General features: G+C 41.3%; 1 protein-coding gene across 1 annotated transcript in view; it reads right to left on the reverse strand.

Annotated features, from left to right (window-relative positions):
- Positions 1 to 14083, reverse strand: part of TEX14 (testis expressed 14, intercellular bridge forming factor) — a 72320-nt gene that overhangs the window by 24859 nt on the left and 33378 nt on the right. Inside the window, exons 10-16 of the mRNA XM_077836845.1 lie at positions 12353 to 12504; positions 9407 to 9597; positions 9054 to 9204; positions 6903 to 7900; positions 5097 to 5203; positions 2983 to 3062; positions 1259 to 1531 (exon numbers count right to left, since the gene is read on the reverse strand). Of these exons, the coding sequence (XP_077692971.1) occupies positions 1259 to 1531; positions 2983 to 3062; positions 5097 to 5203; positions 6903 to 7900; positions 9054 to 9204; positions 9407 to 9597; positions 12353 to 12504 (1952 nt within the window). The remainder of the gene's footprint in view (positions 1 to 1258; positions 1532 to 2982; positions 3063 to 5096; positions 5204 to 6902; positions 7901 to 9053; positions 9205 to 9406; positions 9598 to 12352; positions 12505 to 14083) is intronic.

The following is a 14083-nucleotide window of genomic DNA, read 5'->3' on the forward strand; positions in this document are numbered from 1 at the left end:
AAATGTTCTTCTTCAAAATGGCATCCATGTGCATGTCACTAATGATTCATTTTTTAAAATCTCAATTAGCAATTTATTAGGATCTAAGCTAGCACCATGCAGCAACAATGCATTGTATAAGGAACAAATCTCAGGCTCCATGCACATAAAATGCAAACCATAGGACAAGTCAGTCAGAACTCTGTCCTATTGCTAGTGGCATTTGTCATGGTGTAGGGATCGGATCATTGGTCTCATGTGGGGTGTGACTATTTCACTGACAAAACACAGTCATTTTCATCTATGGTTCTGTGTACATGTCTTTGCCAAGAGGCCTGTCCTTGGTCATTACCCAGTGTGGTTGTGAGGAACATGAGTTTACAGTGAGACATATAGCAGCTGGATTCCTCTTTTGCAAGCCATCAACCTGATTTCTTCATGAGATCTCAGGGACAGAGCCTCCAAGTGGGGGTCCACAGTCAATTAGATATTGATTGCTAAAACTTCCTTTGTGAACTTAGCAGTGGCCTTTCTGTGTGTGGGGTGGGGGTGGGGGGTGTTTTAATGTCTTCACATATTTAGCAGTAGCTAAATCCACTTAGGAAGTGAAGATATAGTCCTGATTGCTACAAATTTTAAAATGGAGAGTATATTAGCAGTGTCTCTGGACCAATTCACAAGCCCTTTGGAGATCTGTTGGGGCCAATTCAGATACAATGCAGGGGCTGGGGAAATCCATATTTGGAGCACCTGATGAAGCCACATTAATCTATTTTGGCTGTAACATGGCAATGCATCTACTGGATTACCTCAGATTACCCCAGACTTGTAGGAGACCACAGCTCAGGAAGAGATAAAGTGAGTGTCATGTGACTTTTTTACAGGAATCAGATTAACCGTCTGCCATGACAGCTACCATATCACTGTCCAGTAGACTTCTATAGACATACACAGACATTAAAATATAGGCATGTGACTCTCTCTATGGGCTCTAACATGACAAGGGCTTTGGTCCCTCAATTCCCATCAAAGCCCATGGGAGCTGAGGGAGCTCAGTACTCCCCTGGAGGGGACCCCTTATCTGCCCCTTAGTGTATACTTCTCAGTTCAGTGCATAGTCTGTACTCTTCACTGACCTTCTTTAGAGGGCAACGTTAGAAGCAACAGTGGCCAATGATCACTCCAAAAGTCAAATAATCTCCAATCTCCCTGTGCCATGCCATCTGTGACCATAACAGTCTGTCTGGAAAGGCAGGAAGACCAATTCCATCAGCATTACCTGTAAAACTTCTGAATACAGACTCCAAGTCACTCTCCTCTGACTCATCCATCTCCTTCCTGCCCAGATCCTGGGTTTCAGTGCCATCGCCTGTGTGCCACCTATCATCCTTTCTCTGCCGGCCAGCACATTCTTGGCCCCTGAAGGTGATATGTGGAAAGGCTTCCTTCATGCTCTCTGCGTCGCTTTCTGAGGTACATTCACTTGGCGGATATGGAGGGAGAAGTCCCAGCTGCCCAGACGCCACTCTTTTAGCCATTTGCTTCACTTCAGCTAGGCAAAAAGTATATACTCAAAGCTCACCTTCTCAGAACATTGGTCACAAACTAAGGTCTCTCAGTAACCTCCTGCAGAACTTGCCTGCAATTTGGATGTTCAGTCCTTCCCCTCTGTTGCTTCAGGCTGACTGCAGACTGCCCCAGAGCCACAGCCAAAAGGTTTTACTTTACAATCATACTGGCTAGAAACTTATTTCTGTTTTAATGAAAGCTTAAATCCTGCAGACACTGATGGGGAAACCTCTATACATACACATTCACCAAGGAATGTTTGAATGGGTCAATCTCTGGTAATAGGAACATTCTATTACTCATGTTATACTGCCATCTAGCAGCTGTTGCAATGACTCACAAGGGAGAAATCCCATGCATATACTTCACTGGATTCGTTCCAGGCTGTTCTTTTTACTCCTTCAAGAACAGTGGGCTAACGTTTCCTACAGCATCTTAATGTGGTTATACTGAACCCACACATGCTGGATGTACTGGGAACACAGGACTTCCCTTCAGAATGCACAGTGTTTCCTCAAGAGGAAGATGAATGATGCCCTACACTGAAGATGCCCCTGTTGCATACACAGTATCTTTTTTTTTTTTTAAACCACAGAAAAAACAGAAAGGAAGACACCAATGGCCTGACAATTAACCGCCTGGACTATGGGCTCTATCTCGAGTACCCTATTCCATTTTTACTCAAAACTCCCAGTGAAGTAGATTGGCGCTGCAGGTGCTCAGCACCTGTGAAAATCAGGCTGCCTTTATTTAGGTGCCTACAAAGACTTTACACTCAACTCAATGGCACTTATAAGTCTGTCTGTCTTGCTGTAAAGTGATAATTTCTGAACACCACATGTGATCAATTCCAAAATTTCAGGGAATGTTTTAAGTATCAATGGCCAAACCCCACTTAATGTGAGGGGAAATTAGAAAACTGAGAGGGAGAAAATGGAGGGTGTGTGAACTGGTGGCTAGCTCAAGCACCTCAAGCAATTGTTGACAGATCAAACAACTTGTCCATGGCACCCATTAACACTTTCCAGCATAACAATACTTCTATTTCCTCTCTGACTCTCCTCCCAACTGGGTTGAGTAGGTTGACACCCTGAATGATTTATCTCCACTCAGAAAGAAGAATTATTGGAGGGGTCGGGAGAGAGAATGGGAGACCCTGATATGGGAGGAGGAGGAATGGGGCACACAGAACCTCTGGCTGGGCAAAGTTGCAGCGAACACCTGTAACAGAAGGTGAGAGTGGCACAAAGGGAGCTTGTGGGGGTGGGGGGAATTAGGACTGTCTAAACACAGGACAATATGGGGGGATTCTAGGAGCCCCAACAGCAGCATAAAGCTCTTTCATGAGGGACAAAATGTCATTGGAAGGTCTAATAACATGTTTTGGACATGTTAGTTAACTCCAGTGTTTAATCAACATTGCTGTTTACTCACTCGTCCATTCTGACTGCACCATCCTTCGCTCCTCACTTCTCCTTGTGTTATAAATTTCAGATGCTGATTTTGGAAAAAACCTACAGTAAATTGTTACGAGATGCATCAAACAAATCTCTGTTAATAAATACAGAAATGTATCATTAACCGTTCCCCATTTAGCAAAACACCAAGAGCTTTGGGATGCAAAGTCGACACTTTAAAATTATATCAGCATAGCTATGTTGGTTGGGGTGTGAAAAAATGATATAGCTATGCCAACAAAAACTCCAGAGTAGATGTTTCTGTCAACATAGGTAACATCATTTGGGGAGGTGGTGTCAGAAAAACTTCTGTCGGGATAGGCTGCATCTAAACAAAGCAGTCATGCTGGCATAGACTCCGCTGTGTAGACGTAGTCTAGGTCTCGCACCATACAGGTTCTAAAAGCCCCTCAGAACTAGCACATTGATTTCCCAATGGCCTAGATTGCAGTGGATGAGTTAAGCCCATTATGGATTAGCATGACACCGTCAGTGCTTTAGAATCTGATCCCACAAGGCTCTGGGCATCTCCAAAGGACAAGCCAAAAAATCTTGGCATTATGCCTTCCTCATCACCAAGTCCTACTTTGAGCAGGGAGTTGGGCTAGGTTGGGCTAAGTTGGGCTAGGTTGACCTGAGGTCTCTTCCAACCCTAATCTTCTACGATTCTATATGATTCTAAGTGTCATATAGATATATACTCTGTAGGTCAATCAGCGGATCAGTGGAGAGCTGAAAACACCTGGCACCTCCATTTTGGATACCAATGGTCCCATTATCAATTCCTTGGCTACCCAACTATTAACCTGATTCCATTCTAAAGTGCAGTGACTGACATGACTATGTCACCTGTTTTTAACCCATGACAAATCTTTCCCATTTGTCGTCTGGTAATTTATTTCCTTAACAAGGGGATTCTAATCCATAGGGTCACCTTTACTTACTCTTTTTTCCAAAAAAAACTAACAGGTTAGTGCAACATGATTTTTTCTAGCTGGTTTAACCTTATGAAGTCTTTCTAGGGTTAGAACACGTGTCTGGTCCTATTCCCATTCCCAGCTCTGCCATTGACTTAATTTTGTCGTTTACTTTGATGTCTGTATGGAAATATCAGGTACAGAGAGATAAGAAGAACAAAATACAGCTTATCTCACCAGGTCAGGGGAACTGCATATAATGGAGTATAATGCTGAGGTTTGCACTAGCTGCTACTGAAGGGCTGCACAGGTTCTCTGTTCTTTGCCACTGGGTTTAGAGGGAGGATTCACTTTCCACCACCCGCATCACAAGGATTGATCCAAGACCCGTGGAAGTCAACAGAAGTCTTTACTTTAAGCTTTGGATCAAAATATGCACAGGGACCAGGATTTGGCCCTTACTATCTACACAAACAAAAATATGCACGTACACCAAAAATACACTTATTCTGTTGTACTTCAAAGGGGACAAGAAATAAAAATAACAATTAGAAAATCAATTCCTTTAACTGTGGTGCTAATGGCACCTCAGAATATTACAAGGGAACTTTAAACATCCTGCTTAGTTGCTGACAGACATGCTATTTGGAAATTTAAAAAAAACCTTCACTGAGCAGTGACAGTGAAACTAGACTGGTTTCCTTAGTCAGTTTCACAGTTTAAGACTAACTCACTTGGCACTCTCCCCTTCAGTATATTGATGTTTCCACATACACGTTATATATGCAAACAGATATTCGTGTATAAGTTACAGAAAAGAATTGAAAACTTCTAAAACCATTGTAAGATGCTGAGATATCATTTATCACGTCAATTCCTACCTGTTTCACCTCTTGGCTGGTGAGCACAGATCCCAGAGGGATAGGTATTCTGCATTGACAGATTCTGACTCCGTATTAAGCTCTCTTGGTTGATATCTTGTCAGCTCTGTAGCTGACAATGAGTCTGTTTCATGGAAGGCTCTTAACTGGATGGATGGCTTTTTGCTTGCTGAGAAAAACGCAATGCCAGTTTTAATCCTAGCAGTGTCTCCTTTTGACCGAGGTTTTAGTGGGAGGAATCTACAGGAATTTATTTCTTTGTGACTAGAACTGAAGTAACAGACAGAACTCACCATTTCTCTTCCTCGATTCCACTTCCTCCAGAACTTGAATCAGTTCCTCTATGGTGTTGCAAGTTGACATTTTTCTTCCGTCTTACAACCAACCGTGGATGCAATCGCTGAAAAATCAGGCCATCACACCATGACTCAGAGTTTGCCTGGCACTATGTGCTTATTATCAGCTTAGTTTTCTCCAAATGCATACAAAGCACTGGATCCTGCACTCTTTATTAACTGGGCTCCATTTCAGTGGCACTATTGACATGAGTAAAAGTGGCAGGTTCAGACCCTGGAGTAGGAAAAAGTACACTCTAAAGCTTGTAACAGGTTCTTTATATCCTAAAGGGCCCAATTCTGCAAGTGCCTCCTGGGAATTACTGGTGCTAGACAATTTACGGAAATGTACATAAATCGTAGAATTAGAGGGCTGGAAGGGACCTCGAGAGATCTTCTAGTCCAGTCCCCTGCATTCAAGGCAGGACTAAGTATTATCTAGATCACCCTGGCAGGTGTTTGTCTAACCTGTTCTTAAAAATCTCCAATGACAGAGATTCCACAACTTCCCTAGGCAATTTATTCCAGTGTTTAACCACCCTGACAATTAGGAAGTTTTTTGTAACGGCCAACCAGAGGTTAAGGAGAACAATTTTTCTCCCTCCTCCTTGTAACAACCTTTTATGTACCTGAAAACTGTCATTTCCCCTCTCGGTCTTCTCTTCTCCAGACTAAACAAACCCAAATTCTTCTATCTTCCCTCATAGGTAATGTTTTCTAGACTTTTAATCATATTTGTTGCTCTTCTCTGGACTCTCCAATTTGTCCACATCTTTCCTGAATTGTGGCCCCAGAACTGGACATAATACTCCAGTTGAGGCCTAATCAGCACAGAGTAGAGGAGAAGAATTACTTCTCGTGTCTTGCTTACAACACTCCTGCTAATACATCCCAGAATAATGTTTGCTTTTTTTGCAATAGTGTTACACTGTTGACTCATATCCATCCTTCAAACCCATTTTTTTTAACTAACAGTCCAGCACTTTCATGCTAAACATGTTAAATCATTCTTTCAACATCCAAAAACACCTATAAGTCCCCATGACACAACATCTCACATGTCTGTAACCCAAAAAACACCTCTCCCTTTCTGCTTGCTCTGACTCATGATATTCCTCCCTCCACCTTATGACAAAATGTTTTCTCTACTGTGCCACTGGATTGGTCTCAATTAAACTAAGCTACAGGAACCTTGTCTGATTGCTGTATCTGTGAAGCATCATGCATACCAGAAGATTACTCAAATAAATAAAAAAACAAAACAACTGTATGTGCAAATATAACTAAGACCTCCCTATGCTTTTACACATGGGCATTTTCAGTCATCTTCAAAATCAGCCTTTAAAATTTGTATGTTGAAACAGATTTGCGCACACCAATGCAAAAATTATGAGCACAAAATTAGAGGCCAGTTTTTAAACATATGACCCAGATGATCTTGCTACATTTACTATCAATTACAAGACTTCATGGGATACAAGTTAGCAGAATGTGGCCATAAATAAAGATTAAATATATGTATGAAAAATTACTATTTTGATAAAGCAAAAAAAATCTGACATTACTGCACTCAGGACTAGACTGATCATTTTCTATTCAATGCACAACATGTATAGTACACAAACATTCAAATAAGCAATAACCAGTGTCGTCTTTTGAAAGAGCATCCAGACCTGTGCATCTTGTCAGTGCTCCACTCCTGATAATACAATATAGTTATATGATTAATAGCCATATGGCCAGTCATACTCCTCTCCCCTTTACCTGATAGTTTGGCACTATTTGAGCCTCAGTACTCTTCGCCATGTTGGAGCTGAAATCATCCTGGCAGTCATTATCTTTATTCTTATGCCTTTGATCAAAGCACTCAACCTTCTCACTCTGAATTGCCCTTGGTTCCTTCACAGCTTTTGAGATAGCCTGGAAATGGTCAACCTCCAAAGCACTTTGCACCGCAGGCACTCGCAGCGGTGGTGGTATATAGTTCCTTGATGGAGGGCCTACTGCCTTCCACAAAAAAGCATCAGCTCCTGAAAAGGGGATCTTGATATTTTTGAGAATATCATCAATTTTATCTAAGTAGCTCTCTATGGACTTCTGCTTAGAAACTTGATCTGCTTGGATTTCCTTAAGCAGCTTGTGTTGGTTTTGAACAGTCTCTAATTTATCTAATTTCACCTCCGTTCTGTAAAGGGAATCTGTTGCCTGCTGCAATAAAGTCTGAGAAATCTTGAGATTAAGGACACATTTGCTGATGTGCTGCTCAGTTTTGGATGGGCTACGCACACTTTCCTTGACATCTGCTCCCAACCAGGGCAGCATGCATGACTCAGATGCCTCAGTTAGTCTCTCTACCTGCTCCATACTGTACTCTGTACCCATTTCTGAAGAGCTGACTTCCTCACTAGAATTTGGCTGCTCCACTAACTGTATTTTAGGAGGCGGAGGTAGGATTTGGGAGACGGCCCTGTCCTCGTCTACATTTTGCTGTTTTATTTGATCTTCCAAAGCACAATCTAATCCAGCTAGTTCTTCCAGAACATCTTCATGTAATTCTGGATAACACGCATAGATTTCATTGATTTCAAAACTACAGAGGCTGTCGTCCATATCACTAACACTGTAGGTCCTCTGGAGTTCAGAAGCTATATCTTGGGTCAGATCCTGTGTAACTGGCTGAATACAAGTTATATCCTCATGATCTATGATGGTTTCTTTTTCAGCAGGAGAAACTGAACATTTTGGTGCAGTAAAGCTGCCATCTGAAAAATCAGATTTTAATATTAAGCTACTCTTTTAGGCCTCCATTACACATATTGCTTAGACATTTTAAATCCCTTTTTGTTATTCAAGTAGCAGCATTCAACCCCTCTGTGTATAAACATTTCTATTATCATCACATACTGTCTTGAAAAGTAGACTCTGTTTAATGGGGTCTGTGGGGTAGGACACTAGGCTTATGCCTTATTCATTTCAAAATGCACCGCAAGATCTTTAGTGCTGACCTGGAAGAGTCACATTTTAACAATTAATGTCCATTTTCCTTCCTCTACATATGTAAATGACTTTAATCAGAGCTGACCAGAAAACGGAAATCACTTCCCACAAAAAAATTCACATTTTTGAAAACAATTTCCTCCCAGACCAGAACAAAAAAGTCAAGGGAAGGGATTTCCAGAAAGATTCCATTTTGGGAGAACCAAAAAGGATTTTTTCAGCTTGCTACCCATCTGGAATGCTCTTGTGAACTTCACTTGCCACCTCTCGGCTTCCCCCTCAACAAAGTTGCTGGACAGGCAGAAAGTCAGGGAGGCAGAGAACCATCATTTCGATTTTCCCAATGAAAACACCAAAAATTTTCAGCAAAACTGAAATGTTCCCATGGAAAATTCCGTACAAAAAAGTCATTTTCTGTCAGAAAATCATTCCGACAGAAAATTCCCAACCAGATCTAGCCTGGAACCTATGGTTCCACTACAGAAGCAAAAGGAGTATATGGGGACTTTGCATATGGGTCCATATTCCCTGCAGCCCATGGAGCTCTGAGAGCTGAGGTGGGTCCATAATTCTCTTCTGCAGAGAGAGTGTGGATACAGCAGGGATCTACTGCAGCCCTTTGCAGCCTGTTTTGGAGTAAGGAAAGAAGGAGAAACATGTCTTGCCCCAAAGCCCTATCGGAATTCCTTACAACAGCTTTGCTAGTTCCACGATTTGGCTCTAACTCAGTGGAATTATACCTTCCAAATGATAGGACACACTTTACTAAATCTTCTACTGGCCTATGGCTGCTGGCAGCACAAAACTGTTTGAGTACCGGTGGCCAAGTTGTTAAGATTGTTCCCCCCCATCCTGGGGTGATAAGAGAAAACACCAGAGTGAAGGCTCTCGACATGCCCTCCAGGAATAGAAACGTACCAGTCTTTATTATCTCCTCTCCTTGCAGCTTCAGCATTTCCCTCTTGTAATTAGATGAGGACCCCAAATAGATGTTTATATCTGGAAATATGTCATGCCTTTGTGCAGTTGAGCTTTCATCAGAGCGACCAATTCGAGACTCAATCAAATCCTGTAACATAAGGAAGGTTGTGAGGAGAAGTTTATTTGGTACTCCAATGTCTTCAACTTTTATTTTAAACTCATTTGCCCAAATAAACAAAAGAAAACTCAGACCCAGACTTAAACAGAACTACTTGTCCTCTAGGAAACAATTAACTCTGATTAACCAATTACGATTTTAAAAGCATAAAGGCTACAATCCTGAGAGTTACCTTTAAGTCATTCTTCAATATATAGCGAATATCCTGAAGATTCAGGGAGCGGTCCTTTTGTTTAGGCTCTAGACCTGTCTTTACAATGTCATAGTACGGGTTAGGAAGCCTGACATCAGTTTCCAAATGTTGCCCAGAAACAATGAGTTCTTTAATACCTGAGCTTTCAAGCCCATTCCAGGGAAGAGTTTCTGTAAAACATATAACAAATACTGTATGGTTTACAGCATGGCCATAACCAAAGAAGGGGAAGAATCACAGAAACAACTGCCACTGTAAATCAGACCAGCAGTCCGTCTAGTCCAGTATCCTGTCTCTGACAGTAGCCAACACTGGATGCTTCAGAGGAAGCTGCCACAAATTTCCTAGTGGACAATTATGGAATAACCTGCCCAGAGGAAATTTCTTCCTAAACCCTCTCAGTAGTGGTTGGTTTATCCCTAAGATAATTTTTTTTCATCCCATCTGCTATAACTGTGGATGTTCTCATTATCAATATAAAAGTCTAATCCTTTTTAGAATTTTAATAAACTCTTTGCATTACCTAGGGAGGTGGTAGAATCTCCTTCCTTAGAAGTTTTTAAGGTCAGGCTTGACAAAGCCCTGGCTGGGATGATTTAATTGGGGATTGGTCCTGCTTTGAGCAGGGGGTTGGACTAGATGACCTCCTGAGGTCCCTTCCAACCCTGATATTCTATGATTCTATGATTCTTTGCCTCTATGATACCTTGTGGCAATGAGTTCCATAAGTTAACTGTGTGCTATGTAAAGGAGGAGTCTCTTTTATCTGGTTTCATTTGTTACCTGACATTTTCATTGACTGTCCTCTTGTTTTAGCATTACGAGAAAAGGTAAATAGGAAGAAGTGCCTCATTTACCTTCTGTAAACCATTGTTTGCTCACTTCCTCCTCTAACCTCCTCTTTAAACAAAGCAATCCCAAGTGTTTCAGTTTCTTTTCATATGAAAATCTTTCCAAGCTACTGTCATTTTTGTTACCTTTCTCTGAGCCCTTTTTATTTCTGATATATAATTTTTCAGATAGGATTATCAGAACTGAACATAGTATGCCAAGGGCGCGCACCACACATTTGTATCATAGCATATTTTTAGTATAATGTTCAATTCTGTTCTTTACAGAGCCTAATATTTTGTTTGCTTTCTGGACCAGCAGTGCATGTGGAGTTTTCATTAACTTCTCCACAATGATGCCTATGTCTTTATCCTGAGTTATTATAGTAAATTTAGATACCAGCAACATACCAGTACCTTTAATTCCAATTATTCCTTCATTCAATGGTGATTGTCAGCCTGGAATTTTATCTGCCATGGTGCTGCCCATTCATTTAGCTAGGTAACAGCTTGAAAATTCCTCCCATTCTTCTCCAGTCTACACCAGCCTATCTAACTTTGTGCCATCTCCAATTTTGTCATCTCGCTTTCCCTCCATCATTGATTAATGGTACAAGTACAACTCCATAATGAAATTTTGATATATTGAAACAAACACTTCTAGGCAAATTATCTATTATTTCTTCACTATCCCTCCAGAAACTTTGCTGAATCCAATGTTTATTTCACTAGTTAAAAACGGTACTCCTAGCTTCTCCCCAAAATATCAGCAGGTTATGCAGAAGGTTACAGGAGCACATATCACGCATGGAGGATTGGGCCAAAAGAAATCTGATGAGGTTCAACAAGGACAAGTGCAGAGTCCTGCACTTAGGACAGAAGAATCCCATGCACCGCTACAGACTAGGGACCGAATGGCTAGGCAGCAGTTCTGCAGAAAAGGACCTAGGGGTGACAGTGGACGAGAAGCTGGATATGAGTCAACAGTGTGCCCTTGTTGCCAAGAAGGCCAATGGCATTTTGGGATGTATAAGTAGGGGCATTGCCAGCAGATCGAGGGACGTGATCGTTCCCCTCTATTCGACATTGGTGAGGCCTCATCTGGAGTACTGTGTCCAGTTTTGGGCCCCACACTACAAGAAGGATGTCGAAAAATTGGAAAGAGTCCAGCGGAGGGCAACAAAAATTATTAGGGGACTGGAACACATGACTTATGAGGAGAGGCTGAGGGAACTGGGGATGTTTAGTCTATGAAAGAGAAGAATGAGGGGGGATTTGATAGCTGCTTTCAACTACCTGAAAGGGGGTTCCAAAGAGGATGGCTCTAGACTGTTCTCAGTGGTAGCAGATGACAGAACAAGGAGTAATGGTCTCAAGTTGCAGTGGGGGAGGTTTAGGTTGGATATTAGGAAAAACTTTTTCACTAGGAGGGTGGTGAAACACTGGAATGCGTTACCTAGGGAGGTGGTGGAATCTCCTTCCTTAGAAGTTTTTAAGGTCAGGCTTGACAAAGCCCTGGCTGGGATGATTTAATTGGGGATTGGTCCTGCTTTGAGCAGGGGGTTGGACTAGATGACCTCCTGAGGTCCCTTCCAACCCTGATATTCTATGATTCTATGATCATACAAATAAGACATGTAATGTTTTCTTTTCTTTGCAACTTTCCTTCCCATAAAAAGAAAACTTTAATCACTAAAGGAGCTTTGCAGGAGGTATGCAATCACCTAAGGAGATTGCACTCACACTTCGTGTATTCAGGGTACTCCATGATAACTCAGGGTATGTCTACATTGCAATTAGACACCCACGGCTGGCCTATGCCAGCTGACTCAGCTCAGGCTGCTGAGCTGTTTAGTTGCTGTGTAGACATTTTGCCTCAGGCTGCAGGCTGAGCTCTGGGCAGCTGGGCTCCTCTCACCTCACGGGGTCCTAGAGCCCTGGCTCCAGCCCAAGCCTGGAAGTCTACACTGCAATTAAACAGCTCCACAGCCCAAGCCCCACGACCCTGAGTCAGCCAGCATGGGCCAGCCGCAGGTGTCTAATTGCAGTGTAGACATACTCTCAGTGACAGAAGTCTGAACGTCTTTAACTATACCTGTTAGGGCTTCCTGCATTACTATACAGAAGCTATAAATGTCTGATTTGATTGTGGTGGCCTTTTCGAGGATCACTTCAGGAGCACACCACTTATACAGCTGAGCTGGGACAGGAACACGTGTGAGATCACTGTGGTTCCCTCCATCCTTGCTGCCAGAAGAGAACACAAAACAGGGTCAAATTTGGGAAACCATAACATGTGATGAGTAGTCAGAGACAAAAGGATTTGATAAATCGTGTTAAAACTGGGAAACAAACCACCAGTGTCAACTTAGCTGAATGTTTGATTCATTCTGTCCAGGATGTTAAGTTAAAAATAGACCTACAACTGCAATGCCTCCTTTGGAAGCTCTGACAGTATGGGATCCAGCAATTCATTTCTTTATTTTCATATATGCATTTATTTTAAATGATCCATGCTATGCACAAAATTTACCAAAAAAGCTAAACCAGCTCAAAAACAGCTTGTATTGGCACATTATAGAAGACACCTCTGTTGGTAAAAATGAGATATAGCAGTCTCTTTCAAACCTTTATCCTCAAATGACAAACCAGAGGTTAAAGATGTCCAAACTATGGAGTATTTTTACAACCACATATTTCACTCCGGTCAGCATTCATAGCACAGGTGAAAGACTAGCGAGTTGTGCCATCTAGCTTGTTTATATTCATTTGGCAGTGTAATGCCAGTACTTCTAAATGACTAAAAGTTAACTTCCCTCTACTCACACAATAGTTACATCTCATTCTTCTTCACTTTAAACTGAGAATAAGTGTTCTTTAAAAATCATTGTCCAGGACAAAGGTTTTTTTCTCATTCTACAGATGCTCATTTTCCCTTAATTTAATATTGCTTAAGGGAACATGGTCAGATATTTTAGGTAGAGACCCCATGTTAGTGAAAAGCAGTGCTGCAGGCTACACTTCATGTATATTCAAGAGAAACAATTAACTTAAACCACATTTCTGTCAGAAAATATTGTACCTATCATTAATACAAGTAAGACCTAAGACTTATTTATAACTGAAAGAAGTTAACAGGAGTGGAGAGGAAATTTCTCTATTTCTGTCAGTTAATTTGCTTTGTACATTGGGCAATTTTTTTGGCTTATACTCAGTTTCACTCTTTTCCTTTATAATCTTATCAGCCAGTTTCTCCTTCTCTCAGCAAACACCTATAATCACCACCTGGGAAGTGGAAAAACCCGTCTGCACTTTTAAAAATTTTAAATGGAACTTTAAAAAAACAACTAAAGACATACTATTTAGTACTTAAAACCATTTAAAAAAATAATTATTTTTTTAAATGTTCAAATTAACAATATCCCTTCACATAGGAAATAAACGTGTAGAAAAGACAACAGGAAAGTGATAAAGCTAGGTAAGAGGCTGCTCTATCTCATTTTCACCAACAGAGGGCTCTGCTAATATATGGCAATAATAACTGGTTTCAGAGTAGCAGCCATGTTAGTCTGTATCCGCAAAAAGAAAAGGAGGACTTGTGGCACCTTAGAGACTAACAAATGTATCTGAGCATAAGCTTTCGTGAGCTGTTTTCTTTTTGCCAATAATAACTGTATTTCTACAGAAGTTGAAATATGATACTTTTTCAAAGATAACTTGAGGTGTGTCTGCGAGCACATGCATATATATATTAGAACCCTCTTTCTGGGTCTGATTCAATTCCCATTTAGCCAATGACAGTCCTTCTATTAACAGTAATGGGAGA

The sequence above is a fragment of the Eretmochelys imbricata genome, chromosome 17, assembly GCF_965152235.1.
Source record: "Eretmochelys imbricata isolate rEreImb1 chromosome 17, rEreImb1.hap1, whole genome shotgun sequence".
Lineage (NCBI taxonomy): Eukaryota > Metazoa > Chordata > Testudines > Cheloniidae > Eretmochelys > Eretmochelys imbricata.